Source organism: Anguilla rostrata, chromosome 14, assembly GCF_018555375.3.
Source record: "Anguilla rostrata isolate EN2019 chromosome 14, ASM1855537v3, whole genome shotgun sequence".
Lineage (NCBI taxonomy): Eukaryota > Metazoa > Chordata > Actinopteri > Anguilliformes > Anguillidae > Anguilla > Anguilla rostrata.
Window position 1 is genome coordinate 34,960,864 of NC_057946.1, and position 14,216 is coordinate 34,975,079.

Below are 14,216 nucleotides of genomic sequence, written 5' to 3' on the forward strand. Positions count from 1 at the left end.
CTTCCTGGACCCGAGGTGAATTAGTGAAGCTGACAGACATCTAGACACCATCTAGGCCTAGTCTTAGCACGCAACTACCATTATCTGCCTCCATGTGGTTAGAGCCAAAGGGGTCCCATGTTAATGATTATACATATAAGAAGACAGGAACATATAATGAAGAGAATGGGCCATTATCCCACCCTAAATTACAACAATGGCCCCTTGTTCTCTTGGCAAGACCTCAGTCTTAACTTTTCTGAGGTTGCAGGGGAGGGAGGTGTTTTATGATGCACAGTGTGACAAATCTGAGATTTCTGGCACATTCCTTACTCAGTATTTTCAAATGTTTACTTCTGAGGAAAAGCTGTTCACTTTCTGCAAATGCAGTTAATGAGTAAAGGAAAACAGTCTTTTATAGTGCACCAGTCACAGAGAACATGGAATACCAGCTATATTTCCCAACAACCACCATCAGCTAGCAGCTAGAAGAACTTCTCATAATAGTCCTCTACCCTACCACTTCATTTAAATCACACGTTGGTTTCTGTTCTTCTGATGCTCTTAGTGTATTCTGTGAATGCATTAGTGCATATAGTACTGAGAATGTGTTATGTACTAATATAGTACATATTAGTGCACAATGAAATTCCGTACTTCTGTTTTGATTATTTTATCAACAAGTCTGTATTTCACATATAATTCTATAATGTAACATTTTCCCAAAATATGTGGCTGTGGAATACTGATACCATCGCACTCAACCACTTAATAAAAGTAGTGCGGAAAACCAATGATTACAGTAATCAGCAATCCAGAAGAAATGGCTCTCACACAAGAAAAAATCACTTAAACCTATTTATTAATTTATAGCGACTACTGCTACAAATAAATAAATGTGATTTTTGTTGTAGCCTTATTGTTGTGTGAGAGCCAAAGTCCATTCATTCATTCATTCATTCCTTCACTCCGCATACAGTATAAGAGGCCCAATGTTTTTCTTGGTCTGGGTATGGTAGAAACGCACAAAGCTGTCATTCTGTGCTACAGCTCAGAATGTCTCTGTCTCCATGGCAACGAGCCGGGCAGCAGCAGGAGCCCTTCCCCTCCCCCGTCCTCCTGCTTCACTCCGCGATTGGAGGATGGAAGCGAGGCCGGTTTTCCCATCATCCCGTTCCATCCCTGCCGTCCCAAGCCCCTCACTCGGCCAGACCACGGCGAATGGAACTCTCCGTTGGAGGAGGAGGTATGGCACACGCATTCCTGGAAAATGCACACGGCCCTTCTGATAAGGGTAAGCTTTGCTTCCGCCCCTCTCTGGCGCTGCTGCGTTAGCCCAAACGGAGCTGCTAGCACTAGACAAAGAGCAGGTGGATGGAGGAGAGGATAGCATCTCACATCGAAGCTTGTGTGGCTGCAATAAGTGAAAATCATGATACCATTTTTCATTTTTTGTTTTATTGTCAAGGTGGTTTTATTTTTTTCATTTGTCTCTCTTGAAAGATGCGAAATGTTGTTAAAAAGATCAACGATGTGGGTTGAATAGGATATGGATAATATTGGACAATCATCCTCAGTGACGTTTCAGAAAAATGATTATTTCTTATACTGGCCTGCTGGAGTACTTGTCATTGTAAGAATAATCAATGTGAATTCTTTATGGAGGAAGGCTGCTTCATACTAAAAACCTTTTTACAACTATGTTGCATCTATGTTATCTCTTTAATTGTAGTAGTGGATGGGGATGTGGTTGTAATAAAATATTTAGGCTTCTCTTAAATGTCCAATGATGATAGTTATCCATTTAAGGAATCTAGTCCTGAACAGAAGGCAACACTTTGTGAAGATTAATAGTGTAATATTGAAAAAACTCTATGTTCATTTATCAGGCTACATTACTAGCATTGAGAGACACTGCTCCCTGACATGCGGGCATTCAGCCATTCAGTGACCCTGGAAGGACCATACAAGGCCGAGGACAAGGGAATGTTGTAGTCTCTGTCATCAAGGGCTACAATCCAAAGATTTGTTCTTAAGCAAACTGGCCTTCGTTGTAGTCTCAGAACTTTGGGGTTCCACAGAAGCTAGTACTGTTGTACCAGGGTGGGCCTCATGTTGGTGAGTGTTCCTTACTATTCTGTTCGAATTAAACATAGGACCTATACAGTAAAGCGTTAAATTGTGAATTTAACTGTAACCGATTTTATGTCCAGGAGGTATCACATGTAGACTATCAGTCTAAAATGTACTCTATCAGAGGTGGATTAACACTGAACATTTTAGTGTGGTCTGTATGTCAGGCATAGTGTGGCATCACTCATCAATTTTACTGGACCAATTCAGGTGAACTATCTTTCTCAACTGTAGCTGAACCAGCACTGCAATAATCTTGTTGTAAATCAGCTCGTTTCTCGGGCAATGACCTAACCTTACTTGTTAAGAGGCCAAGATAGTTTGATATGATTGTCACACTTGAATCTCTGTCCTACTGCTCCTTTTCTGTCTGCTTTTTGGTTTTGTGTAATTAGACTTTTATTAATCCCGTAAACATAGTTACAGTACTGAGATGAGACAGAGGAGAATCACCCTGACAGTGACGGTCACTGAAAGTAAACATTATGGATGATGTTCCACTGGTAGAAAAGTAACTCTCTCCTTCAACACTAACCATGATGATTCAGTCGATGTTTGTCCTTAAATTTCACTGTCAAATAAATGTAAGTTTCAGTTTCTTTTTTTGACAGTTTTACAAATTACGCAATCTCCAATATTAACACGCTAGAGAGTATATTGTGCACGAACACTTTCATTTATATACGAAACACATTCAAAGGAATTGTTTGCTTTTTAGAGTTTTTAAAATATTATTGCAGTTGCGGTGTATAGATAAGCTTGTTTGGACATACTTGTGTATTTTCTCATTTTAAGCCACAAACTTGTCAAAGCCCCTATACTAGCCATTGTGATTTTAGCAGGTTGTGAGAAACTTCTGTAAGCATATAAAATGTCCCTCATTGCAGACAAAAACTAACTTGGCCAATAAAACACATACACTACAAATAAAATAATAAAAGCAAAAAAACTCCAAAAGATATACCTTAATTTGTTATTAACTTCTTAACAACAAATATTGATTTAAACTAGCTTTATCGCACAAAGATTATATGGAACATTTTAAACTATGAATTGATGTATACATTTAATCTTACCTGAAAAGTCAGGTCGAAATTGTTGGCTACAGTCTGTCTTCTTTAAGGCACGTTCATGTCACTATGATAGAAATCAAGGGTAAATGCTCTAAACAGGTTCATAGCAAAGGGCCAGACACTCCTTTTTTTATTTTACTTTTGTGACTACATGAGGTCAAACTTGTATGCCTTTCAGGAGTGAAATTAAGTAATGAAATCCAGTCTATCCTCACTCTGAGATTCAAAAACTTGATATTCTCCACCTTTTCACTTTGGAAGCTCTTTTTTATGCACAAAGAAAAAAAATAATGACACACATGTTACAGCATGAAGACAGAAAGGAGACATGCACGTTTAGCCAGTTCATAAAAAAATCTTTATAAATTTAAAGGACTGTGAAGAAAATAGTAACACCTGACACCCTTAGGAACTCACATGACCGGTATATTTTTCCACACATTACAACATAGTTTCAACCAAAATGGAAAATGTAAAGTCAAGGTCCACTACAATTATGTGACTGAGTTATTTATGCTCCAACACCACAGATATAATCAATTATCAGATTTCCATCATCGTCAATGCAAGGGATTGTGCCCCCAGGCATGTGATAAATTCCAAGTGCTTTGAAACCCTTTAGTTTAGACTGAGTGAAGGAGTGATTTCACATGAACACATGATTTCAGCTCTAACTGCACAGAACATGAAGTAGGACATGAAGTGGACTCCAGAAATTCCAGACAGCGGACTGTGCAAATAACTTATTTATAGCTTCAAAACACGTTCTAATCACAGGTGGGACCGCTATTGGTACTGAGATAACAGCAGTAATCACACAGTACAAGGGAAGTACAGATTTATAGGGATACATAGTCTTGTTTACTTGGAAGCCGAGATTAGTTTTTGTACTGATGCCCCATGTAATGTAATGGCTTTTTGGTATGCAAAATTGGTGTGGTTGTTTGTTCAAGAGCTGAACAATGTGACTGAGTTATGACAGTGTACATCATTCAAAGCACTGCAGTGATTTGAACTTGTTATATATAATTTAAAGTAATTTAAATCAATCATGTTGGAAAAAAGATCATTCAAATTATCTCATTGAGAAAGCATACATTGAGCAAAGATTCATATATTGTCACAAAACAGTCCCAAAATAGTTTCACAGGACAGCGGGGTGTGTGAGAAGTTTAACCTTCAAACTCAACTGTCATTGCAACAGGGAAAAATTCAGGTGCAGTGGTGGGACAGCAGCTCTGTATAGGAAATGGCAGACAACTGAGCAGAGCACGTACACACTCTCAAAAATGATGTGTTAATATCCAACGCTTTTTGTGTTACTGCTTTTGCGTTACTTTCAACACATTTTGTGTCAAAGTTACTCATTTTGTGTAACAAATATAAAATTTATGTGTTAAAAAGGCAGACTTGTTAACACATACTGTGTTGAAAGTAACACAAAATGTGTTGTCCTTAACTAGATATAGACGTGTGTTAAAAAAAACAATGTTATGCATTGTTTTCAATGACATCTGTTTTGAGAGTGCAGACCTTCAGAAGCTCTGAACCCAGGTAAAAACAATCAGTAATTTATTTCAATGTCACACCTTATAAATGAAAAATGTGTTGCAGTGGAAAAGACTGAGAAACTTAACTAAGTCTAAAGAGAAATGTCCCACCACGTAAGATAAAACACATCAGTGAGTAAAATATTGACTTCCTTCAACCTATTGCCCTGATTTCAAAGAGATTGCACAAGGGAAGGTTCAACAAACACACTTCTACAATTTAACTAAAGAAATACAAAGCAGCTAACTGGCTCCACCCCCTGAATGAACAGCCAATAGTAAGGATTGAGAAACCCAGGGAGGGACTGCCCTCTATTATGAAAATGGCATATGCTTGAGACTGGGGTGTTTTTTGGGTCTTAGCAGACTGAGTGAGATAGAGGCAGCTCGATAACTGTGTGTGTGCATGTGTGTGTGTTTATGTGTGTGTGTTTCTGCTTCTCTCCACCGTTCTCTTGGCTGACCGCCCTGATTTTTGACAGTCAGGGTTTTCCTGAGTTCCGACAGCGTACGCCGGGCAGCGTGTCGGTGAGTTAGGACTTTCCTCTCTGTGTGAACGTTTTCTGGAAAATTCCATTAATTCGGAGCAACTTCAAACTGTTATTTCAGGTAATGGTTTATTTTATGTACATATGTAGAAATTTAGTCTATAATGAACATGCTCGCAATTTGAGACAAATACAACTTGTCCAGCGAGGAGGCAAATCCTAGTTTCAGCTACTGGCAATAAATGCAACACATTTGAGTTGGCCCAGGTTCTAATGAGCTAAGCTACCACGGCCAAATATTAGTCTTACTGTGAAGGATTAATGAAGTATTAAATTTGTGGAAAGTGGACAAACATGTGACTGAAACTGTCCATACTTTTCCTGTGTGACAATAATTCCATTCATTCTTAATTTTATACTTTATTTTTGAGCCATGCCATGGCTTGACACTGTATGGAGTTCTGTGTGGAGTACATCATTTGAATAGGAATTGACAGCGGTGCAACCTGGTGACGTATGACACGAATGAATGAATGTCAATGACAGACTAGAACACAGCGCTGAACCTTAGGGAGTAAATGAGGGCTGATCACAGAAGACCGTATGAAATTACCAAATGGCACCAGAGCTGTGCGGAGAAAGTCTATCGATTTACTCTCCCAGTGGATAGCTGCAGGCTGGTTTTCATTGTTACTCAGAATTACTTGATCATTTGAAGCAGTTGATAGCACAGTTAAATCATCTCACCTGGTTTCTTGGGTCTCACCTGGTTGCTGATTTTAAGGTGAAAACAAAAAGCAGCCACCCTGAGGGTCTCCAAGGGCAAGAGTGGTGTATGAGTGGCTTAACATGTGTAAATTAACACATTTAATGGCTGGAACTGTCAATCACAATGTCAATCCAAACACACACAGGAAGCTTTGGATCCTATTTGTTTATTGGCAACTCTAACAAGGCTAAGATGGTGGTGCACAATATGGCATCACGCACAGTTTTCCACAGCTTTTGATCTGCCTATAGTAGACTTTTTTAAAGTCACGAAGGACAAATGCGCTTGTGTGCTTTATATCTGTATGTATTGTTCAGGAAAAAAATCCGTTTTATCAGTTTATTGCTTTCATTTTCACTTTCATAGCTCTGTTAAAAAGCACCATTTTTATGTCAATATAAATTGGACAAATTTTATATTCAGTCTGAAAATAATAAAGAATAAAAAATGTCTTTAGCTGTTGCAGACAGCACTCGGCCTTTGGATAACTTGGTTACCATGGATAAAGGCTGCAGTTCGCTGAAATTACCTCTATAAAAGTCCAATGCCTGAGTTTCCTCAGTCACCCTATTTAAGACAGTTAGCAGTTAAGTGCAGTTGACAGCTGGTGGCAATTTCTTTTCTACTTACGGTATACATAACACACAAGTCAACCCAAAGAAGAGATAATGCATTTTTATCACCCTAGGTGACAGGATTAAATTATGAAACAGAAGGTGGACATGTTTGATTAATCCTGTGCTCATCAGGACCACTCTTTATAGGAACTACTTGTTAATACATTCATTTTAAGGCAACAGAAGGAAGTCAGCAGAAGTCATAAATTCGTCTTTGAGTCTATAAAGGATGAGAACAACTTGAACTTTGCATGCAATTAGAGGAAATGTTTCATGGCCAAGAACAGGTGTTTAGAGCAACTCCTTTAAGTACAACTCCTTTCATTTCCATTGGCTGTGAATGAGATTTTCTTTGCCTACTTTTTAATACCCATTGAATATTTATGTCCATCTGTATGTACTGTTTCTGTTTTCTAACTCAACAGCTAACAAGTTTGGTTTAGAATCCTCCTGTGACTAAAACATAATGCATAATGTTGGCATTTAAAAAAAAAAAAGTATTTTTGAATGTTCATGAGAATTCCATTTGCAGATGCACGATTTTTTCACAACGTTGACGTTACCATACCATTAACCCTGCAAATTATTATCCAGTTTCACTTTGTGAATAATTATACATTCACATGTCCATGACATGCTGACTAAGTATGTTTCATATGGTATTTACAGGAAACTTAAATACCCAACAGATCTTAACTATATGCTTCTACTACAGTCAGAGCCCACATATTTTCCAGAGGATTTAGGTCAGGTGTTGACTCTAATGGTCAAGAGATTGTTTGTAAACTCCTCCCCAGACCACACCTTCTGGCAGTGTACCTTGTTATTCTATGTCTTTTCTTTTGGTGCTCATGGAAGGCTTCAAATACATTCTGCAGTGACAGTTAAATGGCATTGCTCAGCAGCCATTTGTACAGCCTTGTGTGTCAGGCTCAGACCTCACCTCTCTAGTGAAAACAGTGCACTTCACTTTCCTAACAAATATTTTCTAACAAAGCACATAAGCTCTGTGTATCTGAGGCAAAACCAGCCATTCAAACTGGTGATACAAACCAGGGATTCCATCACAAATTATCAGGCAAGTGGTTGGACAAAGAGGGCGCATGCCAAATGCATCACACTCTGCTCCCTGAACTGCTCCCTGAGATTCTGACCACTCTGATGGTAGGGTCATGCCTATCACTGCTACAGTAAGTGCTATTCCCAGACAGTGAGGCCAGAGATTCTTGAGATCTAATTGTCTAGGTTCTGAGACTAGAATTTTTGTGTCAATGTAATTGTTTTTCATAATGATCAAAGATTTGTAACTGTTTTTGCTGACTGCTTGATTCCTTCAGGAGCTGGGCTGACTGCGAACACAAGGAGGCACTGTCTCCTGCGAACATGGCAGACCGTAAGGCAGCAGAGGTGGAGCACCTGGAGCGGAGGGTACGGAGGCGACGGAGACCAAAGGATGTGATACTGTCCAAGCTGAGCCGAAGTTTTACCTGCTCCACGGCCAGGCTAAAGGTCACCCTTACGGGCTTCTTCCCTGTGGTGAAATGGCTGCCCAAGTACAAGCTGAAGGAGTACGCCTGGGGAGACGCCATGTCTGGCCTCATTGTGGGCATCATCCTGGTCCCACAAGCCATTGCCTACTGTCTGCTGGCCGGCCTAGAGCCCATCTATGGCCTGTACACTTCCTTCTTTGCCAACATCATCTACTTCCTCATGGGCACCTCCAAGCACGTGTCTGTGGGCATCTTCAGTCTCATGAGCCTCATGGTTGGTCAGGTGGTGGACAGGGAGGTCTACCTGGCAGGGTTTGACCTTAGTGAGGAAGGCAAGCCTGCTGTCACCAGCCTGAATGACATGTGGAATGGAACTGTCATCTTCAATACCTCTGCAGTAAACCTGACCTTGGGAGGCTACAGCTTGGAGTGTGGAAAAGAATGCTATGCCATCAGTATTGCTGCAACTTTAACGTTTCTGGCTGGAGTATACCAGGTATTGAGAGCCATGGTTTCACTTTACATTCCCATTCAGTGTTCACTAATTTCTGGGCTTCTTTCAACTAAAAAAAAAAACTGCCTACCTTTTTTGAACAATTCAGATTTTGATTTGATGTGTATCTGTTGATGTTGACTTTGCTCACTTGCCTTCACTGTAGGTTCTGATGGCTGTCTTCCGCCTGGGCTTTGTCTCGGTGTACCTCTCGGCTCCGATGCTTGATGGCTTTGCCACTGGTGCCTCCCTCACTATCCTCACCGTGCAGGCTAAGTACCTCCTCGGGCTGAAGATCCCTCGACACCAAGGCTACGGCACGGTGGTGGTCACCTGGATCAACATTTTCAAAAACATCCACATGACGAACTTCTGCGATGTGATCACCAGCGCCATCTGCATCACCGTCTTAGTGGCAGGGAAGGAGCTGCAAGACCGCTACAAGAGCCGTCTGAAGATCCCCTTGCCCACTGAGCTGGTGGTGGTCGCAATGGCCACGCTGGTGTCCCACTTTGCCGACCTTGGTGGACGCTACAGCTCCAGCATCTCTGGGGCTATTCCCACAGGCTTCATCCAACCAGAGATGCCCAGCTTTCAGCTCATGCCACGGGTGGCCCTGGATGCCATCCCCCTTGCCATCATCAGTTTCGCCTTCACCGTCTCGCTATCTGAGATGTTTGCCAAGAAGCACGGCTACACCGTCAGGGCCAACCAGGAGATGATAGCCATTGGCTTCTGCAACATCATCCCCTCTTTCTTCCACTGCTTCACCACCAGCGCTGCCCTGGCTAAGACCATGGTGAAGGACTCCACCGGATGCCAGACGCAGGTGTCCAGCCTGGTGAGCGCCTTTGTGGTCCTCCTGGTGCTGCTTATCTTTGCCCCCTTCTTCTACTCACTGCAGAAGTGTGTCCTGGCCTGCATCATCATCGTAAGCCTGAGGGGAGCCCTACGCAAGTTCCGGGACGTGCCCGAACAGTGGCGCCTAAACAACGTAGACGCCATCATCTGGACGGTGACCATGAGCGCCTCAGCTCTGATCAGTGTTGAGATTGGGCTGCTGGTGGGAGTGGTATTCTCCATGCTCTGTGTGGTAGTTCGGACCCAGAACCCCAAAGTGGCCCTTCTGGGTCAGATCCCGGACACTAGCCACTATGAGGACCTTGGAGAGTATGATAACCTCCTAGCAGTCCCCAAGGTGAAGATCTTTCGCTTCCAGGCCCCTCTGTATTATGCCAACAAAGACTCCTTCCTGAAGTCGCTGTATAAAACAGTGGGCCTGGAACCCTTCCTGGAGGTCGCCAAGAGGAGGAAAGCTGAGAAGCGAGCCAAAGATCCGGCCACCAAGCAGGACAAAAGCTCGGACAGCATCAACGGCAATGTGGCTACGGTCCTGGTGACCAGAGACATCCACACCATCATTCTAGACTGTTCCGCTATGCCCTTCATAGACACCCCCGGCATGCTGACTTTAAAATTGGTCATGAAAGACTACAAAGGAATCGGTGTCAGAGTGCTGTTAGCCTGTTGTAACCCTCCAGTCATAGACGCACTGAAACGTGGGTTTGTTTTCGGGCCAGGCCACAAAGACATGGACAGTTTGACCTTCCACAGCGTCCATGGTGCCGTCCTCTACGCTTACGACAATGTGGATGCGGAGATGGCCGTGTAGCGAGGAAGAGACTCTCAATTCACAGTACCCGCTGTGGACTCCACAAAGCTAACAATTTATGGGTGTCAAAACATTTTCTGAATGTTAGGAAAGTTGGGGTAAATGTTCTCATCATGCATATTTGTCCAGTTTCCAGGATGTCTATTTAACATTAAGTTACAAGGAACATTTCAGGAACAGCTTTTTAACAATTATTTCAAATGTGGACAGCTATTCCTGTTTATTTTACAAGGAGCATTTTAAAAATGTATTTAACACATATCCTTTGTGGTGTTTTTTTCATTAAACTACATGGAAACTAACCCTTTTTCTAAATATGTTTGTATGCCACATGCATAGGACATTTTTCTGCAACTTTTTCTGACATTTTGGAAGTGTTTTGTGTTAGCTGGGTAAGGCATAGTTTTGTAAATGAGCTGGAAATCATGTGCCTCAATTGTGGCTTTCTATGTCTGCTTACCAAGATCATCCAAAATTTCACTACTTCATGCCATTTTTCATAAAAATCAAGTCTAACACTAACACTTAACAGGTTATAAGGATAGTCCTCTGGATTTTGTGAATCACGACAAGGCCAAGCTATAGATATTCAACTCCAATTCCCAATAACTGACTATGGAACCTGAATTTACAAGACTGGAAATCCTGTCAGAGGACATTACCTGAATGCCTTAATCTATGCATAGACATAGCTCTGAGTTAATGTTTAGTAAACTATGTTGATACTTTGCACTGAGGTCAAAGATGTTTTTGTTTATGTTTTTAAACACATTCAAAAGTATCAATCACAAATGTGAAAGTAGCTCTTATTAATGCCCTTCATTGAAACTATAGGTTTGTAAGGATTTGTTTAACTATGGCATGCACAATATGACAGCTCAGGCCATATAAGCCAGCTTTGTGCTGTTAGACTTCATGTGTAATCAAAAAAATGACACCAAGAAAATGATTTAAATAAGCACCACCAGTCTGAAATATTGTGCAAGATGATAAAACATGCTATCAGTACAATCTCATAGTAAATCTCGTACAAAACCTAATTTTTACTGTGTCAATTTTCCAGACATTTATACTATCAACATGTTTAGAATGAATCACAATGAAGAAAACATTTTAACTGTTTTATTGAATCATTGTTTTTCCATGTAGATTACATTTTTTGTCATTGTATATAAGACATCAAGACAGGTGTTAATGTGATACTTGCAAAAACAGTGTTTGGTTAAATATTCTTCAGGACGTTTGTGTTTATGATCATGGAAAATGTATTTCTTTGTGAAATGAGGCAACATTGTGCTCCCACGGTCATACGGAGCATTGTGCATCAGTGATATTTAAATGACAGCTACAAAGTTAATTATTGATCAATAAATCAACAAGATTCAGCGTTGACTAATAGGACAACATCCGTTTCTTGTTTAAAGTGTCTTCTAATAAATTGTAAAATAATGTGAGGAGCCTTGCTTCATTATGACACAGCATTCAACAATAATCTAAAATGATAACTTAGAAAGGAATGGATCACTTACAATGGAATACTAAGCACAAGTCACAAGTATTAATAGATCAACCGAAAAAAAGAAAAAATATCACCTCTTCTTCAATATCAATGTTAAATCTGCCGTCATTAATATGGCATGTCCATGGAGGTGATTCTTTAAAAAAAACCTGTTGTACCTACTGTATGTGTTTTGGCTTACTTAGCCTTCGACACCCTGAGGTTTGGGTGAAGGAAGGGGCTCAGTGTCCTTTAAGATACAAGTATACATAATGCGGCAGACATTAATTCCACCTAGAACATAAGAATACATAATGAGGCGAACAGGCCAGCTAGAGCACGAAAATACATATTTATGACCAAAGGCCATTCAACTCAACAGAAACATAAGAATAGGCCATTCAGTGCATGTAGAACATAAGCACATAATAATACATAAAGATGAGGACGGATAGGCAAATCAGTCCACCCATACCAAAAAATGGACGGATTCTTTCTGGAAACAACAGATATACTGTATAATGGCCATTAGAGCATTCAGACTGTTGCTCTGAGACCTTCAAACATAAACACAGATGGCCAGAAAGCACTGCTCTGTTGCTTCTTTTATCCAAAGGGCTGTATCTGGTTCCATTTTGAATTTTGATGACAGATCAAACCAAAGAACTCAGTATGCTTAATGGCTTGATGAAATATGATTTGGGACCATCTCTGAGACAGAAAACATCAATTTCGCTAGAATTATTTGAAGAACAGGGGAAATAGCAGATTCACAGCAGCTTCCTACACATGGATCTTCATTTTGTGCCAGAGCATTAAGATTCAAGACATGCTTCACAAGACAAAATTACAATGATGTAATGTCATATCAATATTTCTTTGCATGTTTCTAAACAAACATAACCAAACATCTCAGAAATACAAACTTAATGCATACAAAATAAATTACATGAATGCATTCATCATATCTGGGAGACAATTATGAGAGGAAAATATGTATATTTTCAACTCAAAGGCAAAGAGAAAAATGAAAACCTTACACTAGTGATCACTGGGGAAATCCCCCTAGACATAAAGCTGGCAAAGATGACTCAATATAATTTAAATGCAGAATCCACCCTTTATGAACGGTAGTCTTTGTGGAGTGGGTGACACAGGTTACATATTTCATGAGTATACAGTCCACATTATTTCATACCAGTTCTTTCTGACTGGTATATTGCACTCAATCCATGCTAATAAGATATTTCTCCTGTTAGCAAATGATAAATTATTAAACAGTCTCATACAGTGATGCTAGATGAAGGGCAAAGCCACAGTAATGTCCACCTGAGCAGGAACATGTAAAGTTACTTATTTGCCAATTAAATTTCTTTTGCATGTACCCTGAAGGTGCATATTTGTGGAACAGAAACTTGACTATTAGACTTCAACATGACCATTGCATTTACAAAAATTGTGTGTTGTTACTATTGAAAAGTAGGGTAAAGTAAAAAATTTGGCCTTTCAGCCACCAAATTTAATGCCCTTTTGAAAATGGCTTACAAAGCTTGGGTTTTCAGAACGAGACCCAATTGTTTTTGTTTTTTAATTTTTTCTTAATTTATTTTTTATAGCAATATGAATTTAATTTAAATTTGTAACATTTTGTAATTGTCTGGTTTAGATACCAGATCTTGCGGTTCGTTAACTTCAGCTGATGGAGGTCTCCCCCAGCCCAAACTGGTCCATAGTGTAAAATACTGTAGAAACAACCACTCAAGTCAAAATCTTTATCTTTATCATGAAAGAGCACCAGGTCATACGAGCCACCAGTGTTAAAGAACTACATTATTATTTGTCACAAAAACTGTACCATTTTACAAGGGCAGTTTGACCTTCTAGGATAAATAGCAAAGCTATTAATATATTAAGCTATTTAGAGGGCCAAAATCTTGTATGATAGCTTTTCATTAGCATACAACAAAGCAACAGGCCTGAAGGAGGCACAATTCTCAGGGCATTTGCCTTTCCTGGCAATTGGAAAGAAGATGAAGACGTCTTAATGATTGCAGCAGGATTCTTGTCTCAATCAAGTGGTTTAACATAGCTGAACGAGGGTCCAGGAGCAAGACTAGCATCTCCTTATAAAATTCACATGCAAAACCACCAGGACCACACTTTAGAGCCTTAAATGCTAACAGGGCTTCTTCTCTTGTAACAAGGGCATTTAACAACACTTTCTGCGCATCTGAGATAAACCTTGACTTTCCCAGTTATTTTGTGACATAAGAATATCCTCATCATTCAGGTGAGTTTCTTGTAAAAATACAACAGTCATACTTTCTCATCTTTAAAAATGAAAAGAAATAGTTCCTTTCGGCTTGATTGTGGACCACCCTATTGTCCATGTACAAAATTTCAAAACATTATTTGCCATACCTTAATATCATTGTAGCTGTATCCGTGCAAACA

The 14,216-nt window shown here is 40.1% G+C and overlaps 1 protein-coding gene across 3 annotated transcripts; it reads left to right on the forward strand.

Moving 5' to 3' along the window:
- The first annotated feature begins 1,157 nt into the window (after positions 1-1,157).
- Positions 1,158-11,718, forward strand: slc26a1 (solute carrier family 26 member 1). 3 transcript variants are annotated; one of them, XM_064308260.1, is made up of 3 exons: positions 1,158-1,273; positions 7,947-8,595; positions 8,759-11,718. In XM_064308260.1, the coding sequence occupies exons 2-3, from the start codon at positions 7,993-7,995 to the stop codon at positions 10,262-10,264; spliced, it is 2,109 nt and encodes a 702-aa protein (XP_064164330.1). In that variant the 5' UTR covers positions 1,158-1,273; positions 7,947-7,992; the 3' UTR covers positions 10,265-11,718. The 3 variants fall into 3 exon arrangements, with proteins under 3 accessions (XP_064164330.1, XP_064164328.1, XP_064164329.1); XM_064308258.1 differs by lacking the exon at positions 1,158-1,273 and adding an exon at positions 5,043-5,344; XM_064308259.1 differs by lacking the exon at positions 1,158-1,273 and adding an exon at positions 5,043-5,263.
- Positions 11,719-14,216: the final 2,498 nt, after the last annotated feature.

Bases quoted from the DNA above. Each gene is read 5' to 3' on its own strand.
- slc26a1 (XM_064308260.1), top strand. From the start codon at position 7,993: ATGGCAGACCGTAAGGCAGCAGAGGTGGAGCACCTGGAGCGGAGGGTA. The intron at 8,596-8,758 runs GTATTGAGAGCC...CCTTCACTGTAG, and splicing joins TTCTGGCTGGAGTATACCAG to GTTCTGATGGCTGTCTTCCG.